Source organism: Chiloscyllium plagiosum, chromosome 3 (assembly GCF_004010195.1).
Source record: "Chiloscyllium plagiosum isolate BGI_BamShark_2017 chromosome 3, ASM401019v2, whole genome shotgun sequence".
NCBI lineage: Eukaryota > Metazoa > Chordata > Chondrichthyes > Orectolobiformes > Hemiscylliidae > Chiloscyllium > Chiloscyllium plagiosum.
In genome coordinates, this window is record NC_057712.1 from 110,539,800 (window position 1) to 110,566,601 (window position 26,802).

The 26,802-nt window shown below is 41.5% G+C and overlaps 1 protein-coding gene across 8 annotated transcripts in view; it reads left to right on the forward strand.

The window, feature by feature from the left end:
* Positions 1 to 26,802, forward strand: part of sobpa (sine oculis binding protein homolog (Drosophila) a) — a 356,343-nt gene that overhangs the window by 128,368 nt on the left and 201,173 nt on the right. For 7 of the 8 annotated variants that reach the window (XM_043687068.1, XM_043687067.1, XM_043687069.1 and 4 more), the window contains exon 3: positions 21,384 to 21,572. In XM_043687068.1, coding sequence (XP_043543003.1) covers positions 21,384 to 21,572 — 189 coding nt within the window. Of the gene's footprint in view, positions 1 to 12,466; positions 12,478 to 20,269; positions 20,274 to 21,383; positions 21,573 to 26,802 lie in introns of those variants that run through there. The other variant, XM_043687073.1, reaches the window with a different exon arrangement.

Below are 26,802 nucleotides of genomic sequence, written 5' to 3' on the forward strand. Positions count from 1 at the left end.
GTGACCAATGGAGTGCCACAAGGATCGGTGCTGGGCCCTCTACATTTTGTCATTTACATAAATGATTTGGATGCGAGCATAAGAAGTATGGTTAGTAAGTTTGCAGATGACACCAAAATTGGAGGTGTAGTGGACAGCGAAGAGGGTAAACCTCAGATTACAACAGGATCTTGACCAGAAGGGCTCATGGGCTGAGAAGTGGCAGATGGAGTTTAATTCAGATAAATACGAGGTGCTGTATTTTGCGAAACCAAATCTTAGCAGGACTTATACACTTAATGGTAAGGTCCTAGGGAGTGTTGCTGAACAAAGAGACCTTGGAGTGCAGGTTCATAGCTCCTTGAAAGTGGAGTCGCAGGTAGATGTGGTGCACATGGACTTGATAAAGTGCCACATAATAAGCTTATTAGCAAAGTTAAAGCTTGTGCAATAAAAGGATCCCAATTTGGCCACGTAACAGGAAACAGAATAGTGGTGAATGATGTTTCTTCAACTGGAGGAAGGTATACAGAGGAGTTCCATAGAGGTTCAAATTTGTTTGTATGAGTTTAATATTTAGGAGTATACAACCTGAATGTTTTTGAAAAAAATATTTTGTTACATTTTTTGCCTTGCTTTCATTGTTAAAAAAAATCCAACAGAGAAGAAATAGAGCCTTTTATACTGCCTTTGAAGAGGGTGCTGATTGGTTGGCAAGTTGTCTCTGAATGGTACAGGTATTGCCCTGGAGAATGTATGAGTTAGGTGATAACTGACAGTTAACTGAAAAACTTTGTTTAAATTTCGGCAGGTTGTCGCTAACCTGAGAAATAAGTCAGAGAATGGCTGTCACTTGTTTTTTTGAGTTAAAATGGGTTGCAGTGCATGAACATTTTTTTTTAAATGTCTGTAAAGAACAAGGCTCTGCCTATTGATATGTGTGGCTTTCAGTATATGTAAGTACTGTCTGCACATCGATCTACTTCAGATAAAGTTTGAGCAACAGGTAAAGCCAGTTTCTTTGCAGTGCTGCTGTGCACTTGTAGCGTGAGTGGTGCTGCCCAGTAACAGGACACTGCAGTCCAGCTAAAACAGCCCCTGCCTATCATACAAATGAGGAATTATGCTAGACAAATGTCAGTGCATGTGTGTGCCAGGTACACAGGCTGTACATCCCAAAGGGAAGGTGATAGCCTCGTGGTATTATCACTGGACTGTCAATCCAGATATCCCAGGTCATGTTCTGGGGACCCGGGTTTGAATCCCACTACAGCAGATGGTTGAATTTGAATCCAAAGAAAGAAACCTGGAATAAGAGTCTGATGATGACCGTGAATCCATTACCAATTGTCAGGAAAAACCCATCAGGTTTGCTAAATTCCTTTAGGGAAAGAAACTGAGCTGGTCTGGCCTCCATGTGATTGCAGACTTACTGCTGTGTGATTGACTGTTAACTGCCCTCTGAGTGATTCGGGATGGATCTAACCAGCAATGCCCACATCCTGTGAATTAATTAATTTTAAAAAAAGCATTGCAACTGGCAAAGTACTGACTGTACTCAATCAGCTGTGCTGACAAAATGCCATGTTCAACATTAGATGTGGTTCTACAATTGGACAATATTTACAAAATAATTCTAAGTGTGTTAAGAATTATACTGACATTGAATTCAAGATTGTCAGTGAGGCTCACAGTTATTTTTCCCTTTATTTTGACGTTAGTTGCAAATTGTGGTGATAGGCGCAAGATGAAAATCCATTTTTTAAGTTTTTCATGGGAGTTGCCAGGGTTGGAGGATTTGAGCTACAGAGTTGAACAGGCTGGGGCTGTTTTCCCTGGAGCATTGGAGGCTGCGGGGTGACCTTACAGAGGTTTATAAAATCATGAGGGTCATGGATAGGGTAAATACAATATCTTTTCCTTGGGATGAGTGAGTCCAGAACTAGAGGTCATAGATTTAGGGTGAGAGGGGAAACATTTAAAAGGGACAACTTTTTCACACAGAGGATGGTGTGTGTATGGAATGAGCTGCAGAGGAAGTGGTGGAGGCTGGTACAATTACAACTTTTAAAAAGCATCTTGATGGGTATATGAATAGGAAGGGTTTGGAGGGATATGGGCCAAGTGCTGGCAAATGGGACTAGATTAGGTTAGGTTATCTGGTCGGCATGGACGGGTTGGATAGAACTCATCCATGCTGACCAGATAACCTAAACTAATCTAGACCCATTTGCCAGCACTTGGCCCATATCCCTCCAAACCCTTCCTATTCATATACCCATCAAGATGCCTTTTAAAAGTTGTAATTGTACCAGCCTCCACTACTTCCTTTAGCAGCTCATTCCACACATGCACCACCCTCTGTGTGAAAATCTGTGACTCTATGACTCTAAGTGGGCATCATTGGCCAGGCCAGCATTTCCCAGTGGGCAGTTAAGAGTCAACCACATTGCTGTGGGTCTGGATCACATGAAGATAGGCCAGGTTAGAATAGCAGTTTCCTTCCCGAAAGGGCATTAGTGAACCAGATAAACTATTCCAACAGGTGATAACAGTTTCATTGTCATCTTGAGACTCTTAATTTCAAATTTTTATTGAACTTAAATTCCACCATCTGCCATGATGAGATTTGCTCCAGAACATTAGTTCAGTTTCTGGTTATTAGTCTCGTGATAATACCACTAGGTCATCACCTCCCTGAGAATGCTTTGACACAATGTGTCTTTTTCCAGGAATGTATTAATGAATTAGACTTTGGTATACAGACAATGATTTCAAAACTTGCTGACTTTGAGGCAAAATTTAGAAATATACTGTACTACTAAAAGGATAGTGATGGGCCAGGCTGTGAACTGAGGCAGATGGATGCCTTGGCTAACACGATGTATGGCCATTCCACCCATGTGACATTGGCCCAGTTTTATTCATAACTTCTAGACCACAAAACCCCACTGCCTCATCCACTCATACGTTCCTCAATACTCTCATGTTCTCTTGATGAATCTATGCACCATCAATACCTACTGGTGGGCGGTGGCACAGTGGTTGGCACTGCTGCCTCACAGCGCCAGAGACCCGGGTTCAGTTCCCGCCTCAGGTGACTGACTGTATGGAGTATGCACGCTCTCCTCGTGTCTGCGTAGGTTTCCTCCGGGTGCTCCGGTTTCCTCCAAAAATGTGCAGGTTAGATGAATAGGCCATGCTAAATTGCCCGTAGTGTTAGGTGAAGGGGTAAATGTAGGAAAATGGGGTCTGGGTGGGTTGCGCTTCGGTGGGTTGGTGTGGCTGAAGGGCCTGTTTCCACACTGTATCTAATCTACTCAAGCAGTATCCGCAGAACTCATGAACGCTAATGCATTTACTACAGTAGATAACCACTGCCCACCTCAAGGACATTTCGAGAGGGAGAACAAATGCTGGCCTTGCCATAAATACCCACATCCTGTGAAAGAACTTTTAAAAAGTATCATTCAAAACCTCTTCAAACCTTTAATCTTATTAAATGCTCATAAAGCTGTCAATAAAACAAGTAAAGAAACAAAAGATTTTCCCAGACTAGGTGTGAATGCCAGAATAGTGATTGGCTATTTCTAAAAGAGAAAACCATGAAAATAAAGATAGAGGACAGGGTTAACAATCTGATTTTCCTGGACTCAGTGTTAAGTCCTAAAGATTGTCAAGTGCCACATTGATTGATGAAACGAGATGCACAATATCTTTTAGTTAGAAATTTTATAGCTTCTGTGCTCAACATTGAATTTATCATCTGAGGCTACTCAATTCCTTCATCATGTTTTTTCAGCATTTCTTGTCTTCAATCACAGCTGTTCCTTATTCTGCCATTGATGTACACCCTTGGACAAATCATTCTTTATTAATTCTAGTATTAATACCACCCCATTAACTTTCTTAGCATGGAATGTTTTATAAGTTAAACTGTCCTGTATTCCATTCTATCATAGACCTTCTGTTCTATTCTTGTCTGCCTTGCCCTACCTCCCATCTTTTTCACCTGCTTAAATCTGTTAAATTTCTAACAAATTTTGAAGCTGACACATCAACTTTGTTTTTCTCTCCCCTAAGCTGGTTTCAGACCTGCAGAATATTTCTGGCGTTTCCTGTTTTAATTTCAGACTTTCAGCATTCATAATATTTTGTCCTTGTTTGAGAGAGGCTGGAGTTGTTCTTTGAAAAGGATATTCATTAAAGATGTTTAAAATCATGTATGGCCTGAACGCAGCATTTATGGAGAAACTGTTCCCATTGACAGGAAGGTCAAGAGCTAAAGGGGACAGGATTTAAAGTGCTTGGCAAAAGAAACCATAGCAGCCTGAGGAATAGCCTTCTCATGCAGTGAGTGGGAAGGATTGGGAATGCACTGCCCAAAAGAGTGGTGAACGTGAATTCAATCATTGCTTTCAAAGGGAATTGGATGATTTTCTTAAAGATTTGCAGGGCTATGGGAGAAATGCAGAGGATTTGGTTCAGCTGAATTGCACTTGCAGAGAGTTGGCATGAAATCAACACATTGTCTATAGCACAGAAAAAAGCAATTCATTCTATAATCCTATATAGGACACCAAGATAAATGCAAAAGACATTTCTTTTAGTCAAATGATTTTTTATTTCCTTTTGTTTTTGTCTGGTGTTGACTTTTTTTCCCCTTGTCAACAACAGTATTGAGATAAGAGGAGAATTTTGGAGCAATTAGAATGATACCCTCACTGACCTAAAGTACCATTAATGGATGTTTTTGGTGTCCTTCCAACAACAATAAGCTAATACGCTGGCTGAGCCATTAGTGATGTCTAAATATAATGTTTCTGTAATGGGCTAAACTAAACCGCTGCATGCTGTGGCAGTTAGAAGTCTATGTCATAGTCTGATGACAGTCAATGAATTTGTGCAAACCCCAATGGGTGCAACAGGAGTTAATCATAACTGGATTAGATTGCTGCTCAACGGGCGAATGACATTCGATATTAAGGCTACGAATGATAGTGATGAGGCTGATCACTTGGACAGGCTGGCTATAATTAGTTAGTCTCAGTTAACTATCTCCACCAAAGTAGCAAAATGACATGGACTGCAACAGTTCAAGGTGGGTTCACCACCAGCTTCTCCATGGCTATTAGAGACAGACAGTCAAAATGGACTTTCTGTGAACAAATAAAGAGAATAAATGTTTTGTGGGTGCTTGACTTGCTATATGTAACTTATCTGTTGCGATTCCCACATTATGACAGTGACTACGTTGTAAAAGTTCCTTATTGGCTGTCATACACTTTGAGATATCCTCTGTTCATGAAAGATACAAGTGAAATGCAATGTTCTCTTTATTTCATTGTTATTAATCTAACTGCATGTTTGTGGAACTCCAACACAAAGCAATCTCAGGCTGAATCCAGAACTGATTCAGGCTGAATCCAGAACTGATGTAGACAAATAATCATCTACCTGATATCTAACAGCTTCTCCATTCCAAAGGTTAGCACAACCTTTTTGCTGACAAGCTGTTGGCACATTTATGGGATATTCATAGGTTCTACTTGTCCTTTGGGAGTGTTTTCCCCAGCAGCACATACACGAACAATGCAAAACACTGCTTCCTACTTTATGCACTTCAATTTTGTGTTATGAGAAACAAAAATATTCCAAACGATAGATTAAATTAATTTCAGGGGCATGAAAAGGTTCTCCTATTTTAGGGAGAATTGTGATCCGTGCAGTAGTTCAGCATAACAGATACTATTCAGCTCCTCGAGCCAGTTCGATCTATGAGAGTAGAAGAAAAATATATTCTGAAAGAAGGAAAGAGCAAACTAAACATTAATATTACTAAAGATATAATGGAACAATTGATGGTTGGAAAGAAGTATACGTAAAGATCATAGATAGCAGAGGAGTGCAGTTAGATGCATTTAAGGTAAAGAAAAGGATGGATTGAATAACCCAATCAAAATATATTTTAGAAGAATCTCAGAAATAAATCAGTTACATAGGATAGACAGCAAGAAATGGTCATCCTGCTGTTCAAAGGGGAGCATCTTGCTAGATTGGCCTTACTGCCTTTTTCTTTGAGGAAGTCTGAAGAGAGTAATGAATATTAATGTTAGCTTTAGGGTGAGAGGGAGCAGATTTAAAACAGAGGAAGAGAAATCACTTCTCTCCAAGGCTGGAGAGAATTCGCTTTTCCAGAGCCTGGTGAATGCTGCAACATTGAGTAAATTTAAGGAGAAGATAGACAGATTTTTAACTCGTAATGGGTTAAGGAGTTATGGAGAGCGTGTAGGAAAGTCGAGGCCAGGAAGATATCAGCCAGTATCAAATGGCAGAGTGGGCTCATGGGATCACATTGCCTACTGCTGCTCCTAGTTATTATGTTTTAGAGCAGTAGGCTTTACTTATCTGCCATTTCAAAAGATCTTCAATAAGTTGCTTCATAATAGACAAATGAAGCTCATGACACAAGGCGAGTGACAAAATGGGTCAAAAACAGAGAATGGAAGTGAAGTGGCGGAAGATAGAAAGTGTTGTTCTACAGAGATAAGTGCTGGGACCACTGTTAGTCTCAACTTTATATCACCAAGAAAAACATTTTTCTGAATTTGTGAAATATTTTTAATTTGTGGTCAGGGTGGCGTGTATAGTCAGTATTGAGGAGGATTCAACAAATTATCCTGGTTGAGCCTGCATTTCTTGGGGTGGCCCGGTGGCTCAGTGGTTAGCACTGCTGCCTCTCAACACCAGGGACCCAGGTTCAATTCTAGTCTGTGGTGACTCTCGGTGTGATGTTTGCACATTCTCCCCGTGTCTGCGGGGGTTTCCTCCCCGTGTCTGCGGGGGTTTTCTCCAGGTGCTGCGGTTTCCTCCCACAATGCAAAGATGTGCAGGTGAATTGGCCTTGCTAAATTGACCATATTGTTCAGGGATTTGTAGGTTAGGTACATTAGTCAGGGGTAAATGTTGGATAATAAGGCAGGGGTCTGGGTGAGTTGCTCTTCAGAGTGTCAGCGTGGACCTGTTGGGCCGAAGGGCCTGTTTCCACACTGTAGGGATTATAGAATTCTATGAAATCAAAGGAGGCTGTTAATAAATTTGTTTGGGTGCATAATTAGCAAATGAAGTTCAACAAAAATAAATGCGGTAGAGAAACAAAGTGCTGTCTGAATAAAAATAGTTGGGCCATGGGTTAGAAAGGTCATTTTAAAAGTAAGTCACAGAATTGATAGTTGGTAAAGTTTCGCTGAATTGGTATCAAATTTGTTTTGACCACACTTAGAATATGACATGTAGTTCTGGATACAAAGTTATAAATGCCGTTGAGGTATTAACAATATATAGTTTATTGCATGATAACAATAGGTGCAAGTTACTTCGGCAAGTTATCAGCACTTTGAACTGGAACCAGGGATGACCTGCTGGACTCCATCTGAACCTAGAGCTAGATTCCTTGGCTCCCTAAACAAGACTGTGACATCATCAGATTGGGCGGACCCTAGTCCAATCTGCAACGTAGCCCTTTCAGAACAATTATTTTATACAATAGCTAGCGCAGTAATTAGTTGAAGCAAATAGCATAGATGCAATTAAGGGAGAACTGGGCAAATACATAAGGGAGGTGGGGATACACCGCTACAACAGTAGATTTCAATGAAAATGGTGGGAGGAGTATGCTTCAGCATAAATGCCAAGCTGGACTACTTGGGAGAAGTTGCCTGTTTCAGTGCCTATGTAACCTTATGCACTTGTTAAATTTGAATCTAAGTGATCTGAACCTTAGAAATGGGAGCAGTAGGCTATTCAGTCCCTTGGACTGCTCCACCATGCCCTGTTTGTGTTCCAAATTCCATGTTCCCATCTACTCCCAATAACCATAGATAGGAAATTTAATCTAGCTCTGTCTTAAAAATATCCAATGGCCCCACCTCTATTGAATACTTCTGAGGCAGAGAGTTCTAACATTGCACAACCTGTTTAAATATAAAAAAAAATTCTTCATCTCCATCCTAAAAGAGTGATCCCTCATTTTTAAGCAGTGCCCCCTAGTCCAAGACTTCTGGTGTTAAAGGGAATGGAGTAAAGGGAGGCAAATGAAGTTGGTTTGCAACCTCACAATGATGTCATTGAATAGAGGACCGGGGTTGATGAGTCAACAATTTACTTCTGTCACAATGTTTCTAAGCGAGAAGACTGGGTTTTGCACTTTAGCTTTGAAAGAATGGAATTGGAACGCCTCTTAAAAAGGAAAATATTGCAGGGCTATGGGGAAAGAACAGAAAGTAAGATACTGTCGAAATTGTTTTCAGTGTGCTAGCACAAACACTTTGCTCATAAAATGACTGAGAGGGGACCCATTGAGCTATATAATGCTCAATGAATTATTGACCAGAATGAATAAGAAGTCATGGCCACAAGACAAAAGACAGAGTGAATATGGGATTAGCAGCAGAAAGAATTTATTGACAATCAATACTTGAAATAGATTTCCATGCAAGGTAGTGGTGACTGTAGTTATTCAGAAGCTGTTCGTGTGCTGTGCTGAAAGGAATTTTTATTTTAGCTGTCAGCTGGATAAGATAAAACAGATTAAATGGTCTTTGTCACCTGTGTTTAACTAATGGAAAAGTGTTGCATATTATATATTTTTAAAAATGCTCTTCATAACATTTTCTTTGAGCCTCCTACCACAATTTTAACTTCTTTACCTTAAATGTGTACTCCGTCAAAGTGATTATCTCTACTGTCCATGATTGTTTTGTAATTGTCTGTATAGCAGGACAAGTTCTATTGGTATCTTTTCCACTGCAACTCTTCCTCACATATTCCGAAAATCACTTGATTTCAAACTCCATTGAGCATATGTCTCTTTAAGTCATAGAGCATGGAAACAGACCCTTCGGCCTAACAGGTCCATGCCGACTAGGTCTCTTAAAATAAAACAGTCCCATTTGCCTGCATTTGGCCCATATCCCTCTAAACTTTTCCTATCCATGTTTATGGACATTTTCAAAGCATAACCTTGTGAATAATAAAAATATCATCATTCGTGTCTTTAGCCCTAATTTGATCTCTTCACCATGTTGGAAATCTGACACATTTTCCCTCCATCATGGTTCTGTTTGTTTTCTCATCGCTGAGAGGCTGATCCCTCCAGCTTTCCTGGCAAATAAAATCTTATAGTACAGAAGAGGCCATTTGGCTCATCATGTCTGAACTGACAAAAACTACTTTAAATCTACAGTGGTCCGACATAGAATCCCTACAGTGTGGAAGTAGGCCATTTGGCCCAACAAGCACACACCAATTCTCTGAAGGGTATCCCATCCAGACCCATTCCCCTCACGTATTAATCTACATTTACCCCTGACTAATGCATCTACCTACACATCCCTGAACACTATGGGTAATTTAGCATGTCCAATTAATCTAACTTGCACATCTTTGAACTGTGGGAGGAAACCAGAGCACCCAGAGGAAACCTACGCAGACACAGGGAGAACAGTCACCTGAGGCTGGAATCAAACCCAGGTCCCTGGCATTGTGAGGCAGCAGCGCTAACCACTGAGCCATTGTGCCAGGAAATGACCCCTAGCCTTGAGCGTTATGATATTTCAAGGGTTTCTCCAAATATTTTTTAAAGGTGGTGAAGTTCCCTCCCAGGCAGTGCATTCCAGATTCCTACTACCCTCTGGATGAAAACGTTTTCCTTAAATACTGTCTAAACATCCTGCCCTTCACCTTAGAATCATGCCCCTGTATTATTGACTTTTCAACAGCTGCTCACTATCCACCTTTACATGCCTCTTGTAATCTTATACACCTCAAGCAGGTCTGCCTCCTGCTTTCTCTGCTCTAAAGAAAACAACCCGAGATTATCCAGCCTCTCTTCGTAGCTGAACTGCTCCATTGCAGGCAACATCCTGGTGAATCTCCTTTGCACCCTTTCCAATGCAACACATCCTTCCTATAATACAATGACCAGAACTGTACACAGTACTCCAGATGTGGCCTAACCAAAGTTCTGCAAAGCTTCAAAATAATCTCCCTACTCTTATATTCTCTGCCATGACGATTAAAGTTAAAAATCACACAGCACCAGGTTATAGTCCAACAGGTTTATTTGGAAACATTAGCTTTCGAAGCACTGCTTCTTCATTGGGTGGTTGTGAAGCAGGACCTTAAGACACAGAATTTATAGCAAGAGGTTACAGTGTCATGCAACTGAAATAATAAACCTAGATAAATCTGTGTGTTGTGGTCCTGCTTCACAACCACCTGATGAAGAAGCAGCACTTCAAAAGCTAGTGTTTCCAAATAAACCTGTTGGACTATAAACTGGTGCTGTGTGATTTTTAACTTTGTCCGCCCCAGTCCAACACCAGCACCTCCAAATGATGGTTATGAAAGACAGTGTCCTGTCTGCTGCCTTAACTGCCTTTTTAACCTGTCCATCTGCCTTCAGGGCTCTGTGCACAATGATCCCATGATCCCTCAGTTTATCTGTGCTACAGGCTGTCCTACTGTTCATTGAGGACTCCCTTGTCCTGCTACTTCTTCCATAGTGCATCACCTCACCTTTATCAGGGCTGAATTCCACCTGCAACTGACCTCCCCATCTGACCAATATATCTGCATGCTCTTGTACCCTTCCTCCTCACTATTAACCAGCGGTTAATCTTGTGTCATCCGCAAACTAACTTATCAAATCCCTATATTCTCATCCATCTCACAAACAATAAGATACACAGCAATGATCCCTGTGGTACACCACTGCACACCAGGCTCCGGTCACACTAACAGTCTTCTACCACTACCCTCTGTCTCCTGCCAGTAAGCCAATTTTGGATCCAACTTGCCAAGTTACCTTGGCTCCCACATAGTTTACACTATGTGAGTCCTTATTTACATTTGTAGTGGAATACATACATAATGCATCTTAAGAAGAAACAACTTTAAGCAAATTGAGTAATCCTTTTAGAGCCATTGTTAAAGTTATGGTGACAATCTGTAGCACCTTTCATATCAGAACAAAAAGGTGAAAACGTTATACCTTGGAAATAGAAATACTGCACGGTTTTGAACTCCTACAATCATCAATGAAATAATTCTACATTATAGCATAAATGTGTTTGGTCAATGGGAATCATAGATGAATTTGGTCAGGATGGATAATTGGTGAATCTGGTCTGGCTGAGGGTGGGGGCAGTGACACCTGGATCTAGTCTGGAGTGAGACTACATAGATCTGGAAAGGGGATTGGTTGGTTTGTTGGTCAAGGAGTTAATCAAACAGTCAAGGGTCCAGTCGAATGGTCGGAATGGGGCATTGGTTGATTGGAGGGGGTAGTTTAGTTGGGATGGGGGGATAAGATGGATGTACTTGACTGGTAGACTACACGTTTGGTCTGATTAGTGAGATAGTTTGGGAGTCTGATGTATAAGTGGCTGTTGGAGAGGTTGCTGAAGGCTCATAGGATGGTCGGAGTAGGATCTGGTTAGGTGGAGGTCACGTCTGGTCAAGTCAAGAAGGCAGTTGGGTGGTCTGAATCTGATCAGAAGGCTATTGGAAGGATCTCTGAAAGACCGAAAATCTGTCTCCCTCAGTCTTAAATATATTGATTATGTCCACAACTTCCAGAATAGAGAATATCATAGAACGAAGACTGATCGACACCCAGTCTTGGATGAACCTTAACCTCCTCTGGTTAAATGTTTGAAGACTGAAAGATTAGACACATTTGTGTGTTGTCTTGCTAATATTGTAAACTAAACAAATCACCCAAGCCTCATTTTTTTTGAAGGCCTGTTTTGTTTCAGGTCAGCATATTTTAAAGAAAAGCGCTTTATGCTGTTAGTGGATTTTTAATCCATCTGCTTTTTTGCTCGGTTAGTCGCTATCGCTTTGAATCCACATTCAATTGAGAAGCCAATTGTGATGTTGTTTTCACTAGAATGAACAAACTTGGTCCCCTGAAAAATTTCTACTTATTCTGAAAAATTATTTCTAATCTAAATAATCCATGTTTGAATTAAACTACTTTTTGTAAGTATTACTTTAGCCATTATACATAATTAAGTACCTAAGTTAGCTCGCTGAGCTGGAAAATTTGTTTTCAGACATTTCGCCACCATACTAGTAACATTTTCAGTGAGTGTTTCTGGTGTGAAGTGCTGTTGGTATGTCCCATCTCTCTATTTATAGGTCTTGGTTTCTTAAGGTGGGTGATGTCACTTCCAATTCTTTTTTTCAAGGGAAGGTAGATAGGATCTAAATCAATGTGTTTATTGATGGAGTTCTGGTTAGCATGCCATGCCTCTAAGAATTCTTGGGCATGTCTTTGTTTCGTCTGTCCTAGGATGTGTGTGTTGTCCCAGTCAAAGTGGTGTTCTTCTTTGTCTGAATGTATGGAAACTCGTGATCATGGGTCATGTCTTTTGGTGGCCAGTTGGTGTTTATGTAGATCCTATCGAGGTAGGATAACCTTTTTCTGTATAGGTTATACCTGGGCAATTTCCCACGTAGAACAAATGCTAGCATTTTAGCTATACTCGCTCCATCTGGGAATACAGCTAGTTCTGGAATACAAGCCTTCAGTAATAATACTATAAAGTCATCAGAAACAATAGCCTTTCCCATATCAGATGCCTTCAACCATTTCTCGATATCATCAGAGTGAAGCAGATGAGCTGAAGGCTGGCAGCTGTGATGCTGGTATCCTCAGGCAGCCTCCTCCTCCAGTGAGTTCATGATTGGATGTACCGGCATGCAGAGCTTATTGGTTGTGGAATCGCTTAGCTCTGCCTATCGCTTACTGCAAATACAGCTTGGCCTGCAAGTAGTCCTGTGGTATGGTTTCACCAGGTTGTTACCTAATTTTTAGCTATGCCCGGTGCTGCTCCTAACATGCCTTCTTCCTTACTTCGCTGAGCCAGCATTGATCCCCTGGTTTAATGGTAAGGGGAGAGTGGAGGACATGCTGGGCTGTGAGGTTACAGAGTTTGGTTGACTACTGTTCTGCTGTAGCTGATGGCTCACAGTACGTTATGGGTGCCCATTTTTTGAGTTGCGTGAAGTCTATTCCATTTATGATGGTGGATAGTTTCCATACAGTGACAATGTCTTCAAGAGAGCTGTGTGGTGATCACTCTTATTGATAATGTGACCAACAGCTATGTCTGCTGCAGGTGGAGGGTGAAGACAAGGGCAAGTATGTTTTTCCCCTCGTCACTTGCTGTAGACCCAGTCAATCAGCTTTATCATTTAAGGCACCATCAGCTTAGTCAGTAGAAATCCTAGAATCCCTACAGAGTGGAAGCAGGCCATTTGGCCATTGGGTCCACACCAACCCTCCTAAGAGCATCCCACCCAGACCCACTCCTTACCCTATCCATTTAATTCTGTATTTCCCATGCCTAATCAACTAGACTGCAAATCCTTGAACACTATGGGTAATTTAGCATGGTCAATCCACCTAACCTGCACAAATGGGGGGCTGTGGGAGGAAACTGGAGCACCTGGAGGAAACCCACACAGACATGGGGAGAATGTGCAAACTCCACAGAGACAGTCGCCAGAGCTGGAATTGAACGCAGGACTCTGGTGCTGTGGGGCAGCAGTGCTAACCATTGAGTCACTGTGCCACTGAACGGTGCCATTTAGCTACTGTTTGTGAGGGACATTAAGACCCCTCCACCCAGATTGGACTTTGTGTCTTTGCCAACCTTAGTGCTTCCTCCAAGTGGTGTTCCAGGCAATCAGCAGGAGATTTACTTGCCCAAGTTTGATCTGATATGTGAGACTTCATGAGGCCAGAGTCTGAGGGCAACTCCCTCTTGACTGTATATCACTGTGCTGCCCTCTGCTGTGTCTGTCCTGCAGGTAGGACAGGACTTATTCAAGGATGATAGGTGTTTGGGACATTGATGCTGTGATCATCACCATGTCAGTCTGTTGTTCGACTGTTGTTTGTTATTTACATCAATAATTTGGATGACAATATAGAAGGCATGGTTAGTAAGTTTGCTGACAATACCAAAATTGGTGGTACAGTAGACGGTGAAGAAATCTTTCTTTGATTACTAAAGGACCTTGATCAAATGGGTCAATGGGCTAAAAAATGGCAGATGGAGTTCAATCTGGATAAATGGAAGGTATTGCATTTTGGTAAAACAAACAAGGGTAGGGCTTATACAATTAATGGTGGGACTTTGGGTAGTGTTGTAGAACAGAAAACCTAGGGGTTCAAGTATATAATTCTTTGAAGTTTGCATCACATATAGATAGGGTGGTTAAGAAGGCAGTGGTGCTGGAAGAGCACAGCAATTCAGGCAGCATCCGAGGACAGAAGGAAGAAGGCATGTTCGGAGCAGCACCGGGCATAGCTAAAAATTAGGTAACAACCTGGTGAAACCATACCACAGGACTACTTGCAGGCCAAGCTGTATTTGCAGTAAGCGATAGGCTGCCTGAATTGCTGTGCTCTTCCAGCACCACTGATCCAGAATCTGGTTTCCAGCATCTGCAGTCATTGTTTTTACCTGGTTAAGAAGGCATTTGACTCACTTGCCTTCATTGCTCAGTCCTTTGAGTATAGGAGTTGGGAAAACATATTGAGGTTGTACAGGACATTGGAATACTGTGTCCCGTTCTGGTCCCAGTTTTAGGAAGGATATTATCAAGCTGGAGAGGGTTCAGAAGAGATTTACCAGGATGTTGCAGGATATGGAGGGTTTGAGTTATAAAGAAAAGTTGGATAGGCTGGGACTTTATTCACTGGAGCGTAGGAGGTTGAGAGGTACCCTGATAGAAATTTATAAATGAATAAGGAATATAGATAATGGTAGCTGTCTTTTCCCTAGGATGGGGGATTTCATGAGAGGAAAGAGGTTTAAAAAAGACATGAGGGACGAATTTTTACACAGGGGGTGGTTCACGTGTGGAATGAACTTCCTGAGGGAGTAGTGGATGTGGGTGCAAAAATTAGAGTGTGTGTGTGTGTGTGGTCAAAGCCAGGTAATCTGTCCAGTTTCATTTAATTTTTTCAGCATTTGGAGCAGTTAGCATAGCTAACCATTGAGCTGTAACTATTTCAGAGGGAATTTAACAGTCAACACATTGCTGTGGATTTGAACCAGGTCACCTGCCAGAGCAGATGAACAAGACAGATTTTTCTTTCCTAAAGGACATTACTGAGCCATATGGATGTTTTGACAATGGTTTAATTGTTGCTATCAGGTCAGTTTTTAATTCCTGATATGGGACTTGAATTCACATTACAGTAGTGAGTGGTTTGGGTTCCATAACCCCCAATGGGGGTTGTGGAACGTCTCATCTTCATCATCATCATCATCATCATCATGTGACCATGATATTATCATTGTCATAGATTATTAGGTACATGCTCCGGAGTTAACTCTTTACTGTACATAATCTACCTCCTGTTCATTATTTTATTGGTGTATCATACTTTGTGAACGGAATTAATGGAAGTCTCTGTGTCTTTCCAATCCTTGCTTAATAGGTTCTAATCTGTAGCTGATATTTATTTGTTTCTCATCCTTATTATTAACTTTGGCAGCATTATTCACTTGTTTCAATTCAAGAAATTTCTTCTTAGTAAATCTTAGCAGAACAGGAACAAGGAAAAAAAGCATTTAATTTAATTCAACTGTTAATAATGTGTGCAGATCTCAGTCATTTCTGAGAGTTTAAGCAGGACAGAATGTTGGTAGTGTGAGAGTAATGCTGCCAAAGAGCTGAGGACACAGTAGACACCCTTGACTTTATTCACATGAATGCAGAAGAGGGTGATTAATCCATGAGTAGAACTTAGTTCCAAATAGCACCTTCAGCGATAACAAGGTGGCTCAAGTGCAGGTATGTAACTGCCTCCTGATTATGGGCAGCACAGTGGCTCAGTGGTTAGCGCTGCTGACTCTCCATGCCAGGGAGCTAGGTTTGATTCCAGCCCTGGGCAGCTGTCTGTGTAGAGTTTGCGCGTTTTCCCCGTGTCAGTGTGGGATCCCTCTGGGTACTACTACAAGTTACTTATTCCCATAATCTACTGATATACAGGCTAGATGGACTGGCCACACTAAGTTGCTTTCAGTGTCCAAGGATGCGCATGCTAGGTGAAATAGCAATGGGAAATGCAGGGTTACAGGAATAGGGTAGCGGGTTGGGTTATGGGTAGGATGCTTTTTGAAGGGTCAGTATGGACTCAATGGGGCAAGTGCCCTGCTTTTGCACTGTCAGAATTCCATGATTCTATGATTATTATAGATGGCACTTCTAAAGACATTTATTTATCTGGTGATCCAATTCTTGACTTTTCCAGGAATATTTTGTTCCTAAAGTCATCTCTCTGCATCAATAATTCAGCTTTTAATCTGGCCTTCTATATACAAGTCAAATCCATTGTCCAGTTATGAATTTGAACAATTCTTTGTTTTACTGAATGCTATGATAAATGATCAAAAAATAACCACAACTTATACAGCACCTTTTCATATGTAAAAAAGGGCAGCATGGTGGCACAGTGGTTAGCACTGTTGCCTCACAACACCAGAGGCCCAGGTTCAATTCCCGCCTCAGGCGACTGACTGTGTGGGGTTTGCACATTCTCCCAGTGTCTGCGTGGGTTTCCTCCGGGTGCTCCGGTTTCCTCCCACAGTCCAAAAATGTGCAGGTTAGGTGAATTGGCCATGCTAAATTGCACGTAGTGTTAGGTGAAGGGGTGAAATGTAGAGGAATGGGTCTGAGTCGGCAGGTCAGTGTGGACTTGTTGGGCCGAAGGGCCTGTTTTCACACTGTAAGTAATCTAATCTCTGGCTATAAAATGTTATGAGGCAAAATTAGATGTGAAGCCACATAAAGTATTATTGTAAATAATGAGAGGAAGGCTTGAGGAATGTTTTAAAGGAAGAAGGCAAGGTGGCTTGGTGATGAGATTCAGGGAGAAACTTCGAGCTCTAAAGCTCAGGTCCAGGGCAACTGAAGGTATGGTTATGAATGTGGATCAATTCCAACTGGATTCTCAAAAGACTAGTGTCAGGAAGACTCGTAATGTATTCATTTTTGGTTCCATGTGAAGATCTGACCTTTTTGAAGGGATCACAAAATCATTTTCGAACTATGAGGTTTTCTAAGATTTTAGCTGATGACTACCAAGCATTGTAATTGCTAAAGTGTTTGCTGCCTTGAGGTTTACAACTCAGAGAGAGGTGCCCTGAAGTGTTTCATTCAGATAGAAAACGGCTCAGTGGAAGAGAAGAGGTCCTTTACAGTTCCAAACCAGTCAGAGCTGAGTCGCTTCGGAGAAAACCCCAAAAGCAGAAGACTGGGGAGATATAAGAGAGGAAAGACATGAATTCAGGGAGGCCAGGTGCAGTTGTAAGTGAATTGCATTAGCAGCTTGTTTAAGGGTCTCTGGAAGAGACATTAATGATAGAAAATTGCTATGAATTAATGTACAGAACTTGGAAAAGGAAATCAGTTCCAGCTGTGGCAGTTAAACAAGGAGTTTTAGTGTGGAGCCAGTAAGACCTTTCACTGAGGTTTGAGCACCTGTCAGTTGTTGGGGTTAAAAGGGTTGAATCTTTCTTTCCAATAGTTCTAATAAGACCATTTCAAATAGTTTTTGTATAGTGTAATATTGTTTATGACTTTCTTTTGTGTGTCATGAAGATCCCTGCTTTTTTGTTAAGAGTTTCTTGTGAGCGTATTCAGTGATCACCATGGCAAACCGAAGCAAAACTAAAATGTATGGTTCAATTAGGCCAGGCTTCATGACTTGCCCAGTAATAGATGAATGCAGATATCTCAAAGTATGGGGCTGGAGGAAATTAAAGACAAAATTATTCGAAACTTGCAGGATAACTTGCAAATATTTCACTCGGAATTGCAATTAAATGTGGTGCATGCAAGGTCCAAATAATACTTTGTGGAGGTACCAAATTGTTGTCATGCAACCAAGACTTCGTTTATGGAGTGGGTGGCACTGGCTAGGCTAGCATTTATTGCCCATTCCTAATTGGCCAGTGCAAGTTAAGAAATAATCATATTGCTGTGGGGCTGGAGCCACATGTAAGCCAAACTAGGTAAGGATTTCCCTCTTTAAAGACATTAGAACAAAGAACAAGAACAAAGAAAATGTACATCCCAGGAACAGGCCCTTCGGCCCTCCAAGCCTGAGCTGATCCAAATCTACTGTCTAAACCTGTCGCCCAATTCCTAAGCATCTGGATCCCTCTGCTCCCCACCTACTCATGCATCTGTCCAGATGCATCTTAAATGAATCTACCGTGCCTGCCTCTACTACCTCTGCTGGCAACGCGTTCCAGATGCCCACCACCCTCTGTGTGAAGTACTCCCCCTTAAACTTTCCACCTCTCACCTTGAAAGGGTGACCTCTCATTATTGAATCCTTCACCCTGGGAAAAATCATGTCTTTATCCACCCTGTCAATACCCTTCATGATTTTGTAAACCTCAATCAGGTCCCCCCTCAATCTCCTTTTTTTTAATGAAAACAAACCTAACCTACTCAACCTCTCTTCATACCTAGCACCTTCCATCCCAGGCAACATCCTCATAAACCTTCTCTGCACCCTCTCCAAAGTGGCCACATCCTTTTGATAATGTGGCGACCAGAACTGTACACAGTATTCTAAATGCAGCCGAACCAACGTCTTGTACGATTTTAACATGACATTAGTGATCCTGATGAGTTTTTATGGGATTTACACTTCTTACATGGTCATCACTCGAATAGCTTTCATTCCATTGAAACCATTTTTAGGATAAATAAAACCGAACTACTGGAAATACTCAGCAAATCTGGCGACACTTGTGAGGAAACATAGAGAGTTACCATCTCAGATCAATGGTCTTTTCTCCAAATCGATCCTGCACAGCTGCAGTGTACCTGCAGTACCCAGATGGAAAGTGTTCCTAATCACCCAAACTGCTTTGTCCTGTGCAGGATTGAACTTCCTGAAAGCTGTTGGATCTTTGCTCATCCAACCAGTGGAAGGAGCTCTGATGTAGTTTAGACCAGAGTGGTGTTGGAAAAGCACAGCAGGTTAGGCAGCATCCGAGATGCAGGAAAATCGATCTATATTGGGCAAAAGCCCTTCATCAGGAAGGGCTATTGCCCGAAATGTCAATATTCCTGCTCCTCGGATGCTGCCTGACCTGCTGTGCATTTCCAGCACTACTCTGGTCTAAACTCTAGTTTCCAGCATCTGCAGTCCTCACTTTTGCCTTCGGAGCTCTGCTGTACACCTGCCATGCACTTTGGGGGTGGTAAGAGGTTTTGGGGTGGGTGAAACGACCGCATATTACAGAATATCCAAGCTCTGACTGCTGTGTTATCCACAGTATTTATGGGGCTTGTCCAGTTGGCTTTCTGGGCAATAATGATCCCTAGGTGTTCACAATGCCAGTTGCAGCAATGATAATGTTGTTGAATGTCAAAGAGAGGTGATTGGACCCTGACAGAAATGCACCATTCACTGAGGAATTGCAAAGATCACTGAACATTGTACAGCCACACCTCTAACCTTATAATGGGCTGATGGTTACTGAAGCCAGTTCTACATTTCCCCTTTTCTTTGTTTGACATGAGGCTTTCTGCCTTTTATTCCTAACTACTTGTGCTGGGTTCTCTAGGCAGAGAAATGGCCTCTATGTCTACCATATAGAATATATGTTAAAGACTTCAATTAGATCACCTCTTAACTTTCTAAGTTCTAGTTCATGCAAGCAGCCAATAATCTAATCCTTTAAATCCTGGTATGATTCTAATCAAAATTCACCTGTAGTTCAAAGCCCAAAATTGAATGTTGTACTTCAAGTGAAAATTTGGGATGTTTGACATTCAAAATATTTCATCAAACCAAATTCTACCATGTCCTCATTAATGAAAATCCACGGTGATATTATTATTATTGGGAAAATAGTTAATTCTGATGCATATTAATAATCTTGGCTTGGGACAGTGGTAAAGTTTACAGGTGAAATTGCAATCACTTTGACCAGAAAAAACCATGAGAATAGCCATGGGTAGGCTTTTGTATAAGCAACTTGAACTGCAGTATTTTCTGCTTTTCTAAGTATGGAACATTCTAAATTGGTATCAATGTGTTGCTTCAAACCAAAATTTCTATCCTGGCAGGTGGGGATGTCATAGAATTGGGAGACCAGGAAGGAAGACTTGAAAACTGAAGTTTTCCACCCAAGATGAAGCCAACCCACATGTTGATATGGTGCTTCATCATTACACTTAGAAAGGTCTAAACCTGGGTCAAATATGATGAGTTACCTTGGAGTGCAGAGGCTTGATCCACTCCCTTCACTACCAGAAGCAGTGTGTACCAGCTACAAGGTACGCTGCAGAAATTCATCAATGATCATTCCAAACCCACGACCACTTCCATGTTTGGGCTGATGTGTTTGCATGCATGGAAGATTACTTGATGGACAGTAAGCAATGAATGAACATTATTGAATCTACATAATAATAAAAAGGTATGAAAAGATAAAAGAGGCATTTCTGACCAGTTCCTATGATGGCTAGGGCTGAGATGCAATGCTCAGTAAAAATTTGGTTTAGATGAAAGTTTGGAGGACTTCTACCATGTTACTTTAAAGGAAAATTGATCTCAAAAACTTGAGCTACGATTATTAAGTGTGGTATTGTTTGGTATTTGTGTCCTCCTACAGCAAATTTGTACTTGACCCTTTTATACCTTCAAGGGGAGGTGATGGCCTAGTGGTATTATGGCTGGATGTTAATCCAGGAGGACTCCGGTTCAAATCCTGCCATGGCAGATGATGGAATTTGACTTCAATCGCAAGAACCTGGAATTAAGAGACTAATAATGACCACAGAACCATGGTCAATTGTCTGGTTCACTAATGTCCTCTAGTGAAGGATACTGCCATCATCTGGCCTACATGTGACTCCAGACTCATAGCAATGTGATTGACTCTCAACTGCCATCTGGCCAATTAGGGATGAGCAATGGCATTATCCTGGAAATGAAAAAAAGAAATGCCTCACTCTAAACCTGCTCCTAAATAATGATGCACTGAAGAAAGGATATACTTGGAAGTATTTGCAAAACCTATTTTTCACTTGCAGTTCCAAGTAATTCAAGACACTGAATTAAAACAGTGGGAAATAAAAGCTACGAGGTCAGTCTGTCTGTTCAAATGTCTAATAAAAGAAAGCACTCAGCAAAATTATTTTTTCACATAAAATCTAAGAAGCTGCTGCTGTAGTGGCTGAGCTTCTATCAAGTCAAACCTTTGATTAAGATCCACAGTTTGAATGTTCATGACTGTCCACGGACATGAATGTTTAATAATGTTTTACTTTTCTCTCCACTTTATTTGTAGAAAACTCCTTGCCAAAACTAAAATTATCTGAAGAAAGTGTCATTACTTCACCGTCAAACTCCAATGCAAGCTTTCCAGGAATGACGGCAGGAAACGGGCTTTCCGAAATGCCAGCTGGATCAAAGGATCATGGGAATGTCCCCATCATTGTACCATTGATCCCACCTCCAATATTGAAACCGCCAACAGGTAAGAATCCATTTTGTACATGTGCAGAGAAGAGATGGGAAGGCACTGAATCAGGAGAAGGTGAGGGCTGCAGATGCTGGAGAGTCAGAGTTGAAAAGTGTGGAGCTGGAAAAGCACAGCAGGTTGGGCAGCATCTGTGGAGCAGGAGAGTCAATGTTACGGGCATAAGCCCTTCAGGATTCCTGATGAGAGCACAGACACTGATGAGAGCACAGAGATTGATGGGAGCACAGAAACCATGCAGTAAGGTCAAGAGTGCAGTAGTAGCGCCCCTAAGTCTGAGCCAGAAGATCTGGGTTCAATCCCACCTATTCCAGAGGGTTGATATACCATGTCTGAATAGTTTGATTGAAATATGTATAATTGGGCCAAATACAATCATGGGACTTGAAGTAAAAACAGCAGTCAACAACACTGCTACCTTGAGGACTTTGGCCCAGGATTATCAAACTCCCATCACATTACCTTTGCCTTTTGGTCTCCAAAATTATAGGCTAATCCACAAGTTACAGCTACAAGCAGCCTGAAAGGAAACACTTGTGTGAGCCATTAGAAAACAAAATGTGTGCTTTTTAAAGAGAGGTCATTGAACAATTTAGTTAATAACAATGCAAATGTCTGGTGAACCAAAATGACATTCAGGCTGACAGTTAAAAATTGTCCAGTTGGATTATGAGTCTTCACTCTCCAACAGGCCCTGGGAAGTGGGATGCTCTTGCATCTAATTGCTGGCCTGTGCTCTATGAAGCTCTGGTTTGGGCTAATTGGCCAAATGGTAGAACCCAAAACACATAGGACAGAGGATATTCCTGTCTCCAATCACATGGAAAAGTTCTACTATGAGGCTTTGGACAGCGTCTCTGAGGGGGTGCTTCTGCAGTCACAGGCTGGTTCCCTTTTGTGTTTGTGGCTGAAAGCTAAAACAGCGAATGTAGGGGATGAATGGATGGTGTAGAGTGAGCAAGAGTGAGAGAAGGCACTGCAACTGGGTTGTGAACAGAGACAGCATCTGTGAGAGGGGTGGGGAGGGGAAGAGAGAGGATTTAGGGAGGGTGGGGCAGGTAATGAGAGGCTTCAAGGAGAGGACAGAGAGACTGCCATGGTGAGTAAGAAAGGAGACTGTAATATGGAGTGGAATAGAGAGGCTTAAAAGTGGAAAGGAGGCTAGTGGTATAGTGGTACGGGAGGGTGGAGCTGGAGGGAAGAGTATAGGGGGAGGAAGGGAGGCTGCAAAGTGAGGCTGTGAGGAGAAAGAGGCTGCAAAAGAGAGTGAATACTTTGAAATCTATCAACACGGGAATACTCAGTTGAATATGATCAAAGTAAACCAAAGAGGTAATGAATTCTTTGCAATTTGTAACCTCCATCTTAAGACTGCAAATGTTTGAGTGACTATATAGGGTGACATGCAATGTAGTTATCAATATTGAACACTGAGTCAATTGTTCAACTTAAATCTGAGACTGAAATCTAAGATGCAGTGAAAAGGACAGTAACTGTCTGGTTAAAATCTTCCAGCTTTGTGTATATGCAGTGGAGACACAGTAGCTGTGGCCTCAACAGTCTGTAGATGGGGTGTTTCAGATGATGGCCTATTGTGTGTAGATCGGTGTCATTTATTAGGAAAAAAAATCTTGCTTATGGTACCAGATATAGATTACTATGACTTTTTTTTAAAGCTCATGTGAGGCCTATGATGCTTTCATTGTGTGCTACAGCATTAGATCTAATGGAATGTTGATAATTATTGAGGGTATTGATGAATTCTTCTGACTCTGCTTCTGTGTGAGTCCAAAATCCCATATACCAGCAAAATACCGAGGGTGTTGCTCAAAAGTGAGCATCACTTCATAATTTGAGTGAGTGAGAATGAAAATTTAGCCAATGAAAATCAAAAAGTAGCCTTCAAGAAGATCTCAACCAGACCCCTCAAGACTTGTCAGGGGCATGATGTCGGTGCAGGGATAGGGGGAATAATATTTTGACCCCTGTCCCTAATTCCAAAGGATGTGAAGAAGAGAGTTAAAGATGGGAGGAAATAAAGAGGCCCAGAAAAAAAAAGACAAGCAATGGTGCCCATGCTATCTCTGCCTCCTGGCCTGCTTTCTGAATGGCATCGTAAGGTGAATGCTGCAGGGTTGGCTAATTTGAATGATCAATGGTGGCTCTGTGGAGGCAGGGTGGAATGCGATAGCTGTTTGTGCAATGACACATCCAGGAATACATCTGACCCCAGTGACTAACCCTGCCCCAGGAGTGGAGGGAACAACAAAGACAACACCATTGGGGTCACAGCATGGGCTGCTCTCTGCTCTGTCTCAGTTAGTTGGTGCTAGAGACTTTCATTAGTAGATGAGGGTGAAGGGGGGGAAGCGATTCTGGTTTTCATGTTTTGTGATTAAATGACAATACACAGATACAAATGGATCAAATTATGATGTCATTATTTGAAGGTTCATACGCAACTGGAATTATATCCCTGACAGACTGACGACAAATACTCCAGTTCAACCGAAGAGTCACATAAGCAACAAAAAGAGAATGTCCACTCTCGTAACGTCTTCTATACCCAGCAAGAGGTAACACAGGAAGTGCTATGAGATTAGATTATCCTGGTCTATTCTCAGGGGAGATGACAATGTATAGGCTTGCCCCCAAAGTCAACAATACGTTTGATTTGGGATGCTGGTCCACAAGATTACATCATCGAGCAAGGTGATGGTTGATGGAACTGTCTGATTACAGTTTCTCTCTCTCCTTTTCATATTTTTGTGTACACTCAGACATAGGAGGTGTTGGGCACAGGGAAGACAGACTAGGAGGAGGGAATAAAATGAAGTGTGTGTCGGTTTTCCGAGCCAGCCTAATGCCTATGCTACCTTTGTGACGACATAGGAACCTGATGGTCAACATTAAAGTTCTCTTGATACTAATTACACTCTGTCTCATTGAACTTAGTTTTAAATCAAAGCTTTCTTTTAAGTTCACTTCTCTCGCAGGGTGCAGGTGTCATTGGCTGATCCAAAATTTAAAGACCATCCTGAATTACCCCTGTGGAGATAGTAGTAAGGTGCCTTCTTGAATCACTGCACTCCAAGTGGTCTAGATGCACCCACTCTGCTGTTGGAAAGGTACTTATTCCTGATGAAGGGCTTTTGCCCGAAACGTCGATTTTGCCTGTCCTCGGATGCTGCCTGAATTGCTGTGCTCTTCCAGCACCACTGATCCAGAAACTCTGTAATGTTGCTCCAGTGTCAGTGAAGGAATAGCAATATCAGCCTAACCCTTCTGATTGGAAGACAGTCTTTACAGCACTGTACCCTGAAAGATTCATGATGGGATCCCTTTGAGGTTCCTCTCAGTGGGTGATGGGGGTGACCAATTTTGGAGAACAAGCCTCCAGTACTATCATTGCAATGTCGTCATGGCTGATAATCTTTGCTCTGCCCAGTGGTTTCAACTGCTTATTGATATAACTTGGAGCGAATCAAGTTGGCTGAAGACTGGCATTGTGTTTTTCAGGCTTGTCTATTTTTGAAGTGTCATGCTTCCCCTTCATGGAGGATAGAGATTTTAAAGGAGCTTCTTCTTGCAGTTAGTTGTTTTAATTGTCCAGCATCAATAGAACATCGCAATGTGGTAGAACATTGGGACAAAGGAATTTCAACAATATTATTTAATTATGATATAACATAGCAATGTTATCAATACTGTATTAATGCAGAAAGGAAAGAAAAACAAAAGCTGAAATTGTGAGATAAATTAGCTTGGAAATATAGCTGACTAGAATCACATAAGGTTTTGACTAAGTGTTGAGAACAGAATGTACTCCCTTGAGCTGCTTTGAATAGAGATTACTGGAAACTAAGGCTATTTCCAGCTGACAGTCCAAGAAATAAAGTGACAGGGAGATTGGGGAAGGATCATAAATGTACAGTAAATCTAAAATGTGTTATTTATAAGGGAATAATGATAAAGTAAAGTGGATCAGCAGTGACCTACAAGGTCTCCCAATTTAGAATTGCATTTAGCACTGAGAGAAATTTTGTTTTGGCACCAAAGATGAAAAATTAGGAGGCTAAACTGAGATGATCAGCTTGTTTCTGCAGCACAGCCTGGTAGGCTGAAGATGGGGGATGTTTCTTCCTCCCTATTAGTACAGGATCTGGATGTTTAAATTGTGGAACTCAATGAGACTAATATAGCATGCAACACAATGAGAGCATAAGAAGGAATTAATGCAGGTGGAAGTGGGAGGGAAGGTGTTGTCACAATTATGCAGTTATGATCCGAGAATTTAAGCCCTAACGCTTTTTGGTAAAAAATGTCAGTCTGATTGTAACTGAACACAAAATGCTAAAAACATGACTTATACAATTCACCTGCCCATACGATTGCAAACTTAACAGACTTACCCAGTGTGGAAATGTCCACAGAATAACAAAATGTTATTTGGCGATTGATTGTGAGAATAGCTTGGATATTGACATGAACAGGTGGGACAGGAGCTCTTTCCAGAATACCAATGCCTTGTGTTGAACATGACTTAGTTTTTTGCAAATGGCACCTGGTAACAGCAGCTATCTTACCTTGCCAGTTATAAATTACCCATGACGGCAAACTGCCTAGACAAAGGGAGTTTCCATCTTGTACCATCTGGGAGAAGTGCTTCTCCAAAGAGTGAGTGAGTGAGAGAGAGATCAAAGTAGCTAATAGTCTTCACTAGAGAGTAACTGGTGCTGCACTCATTGAACCAGAAGCCAGGAATCTTCTCTCTCTCCCAAAATCTGCTGTCCTGCAGAGTCTACATGTGCAATGAAACACTAATTATGAAACTATAAAGGTATCTCAGCAATTGAATTGGACTTCAATCATTAACTGTTTCACTTCAGCAACAAAAGCCTCAAGCAAGGGCCCCAAAGACTTCTTGGGACTTCATTACAGGCATTCTTTTGTCCTGTTTGTACGTATTTTAATATTAGTGTCTGTAATTTCAAGTCAATGATTTTATCCTTTTATTCTTAAAGGACCTTTAGTAATAGCAGATAATATAATAACCTTTAACTTGTTTAAACAGAAATCCTGGCTGCTGATCTACTTCATCTTGAATCATTACAAATTCAGAAGCAAACTAAATGAGTTATATTCATTCAGTTCACTGACTATGTTGATGGCAGATACACCATATATCCTGCTTTCATCTGTGCCTATTCTGGCTTACCACTAACAA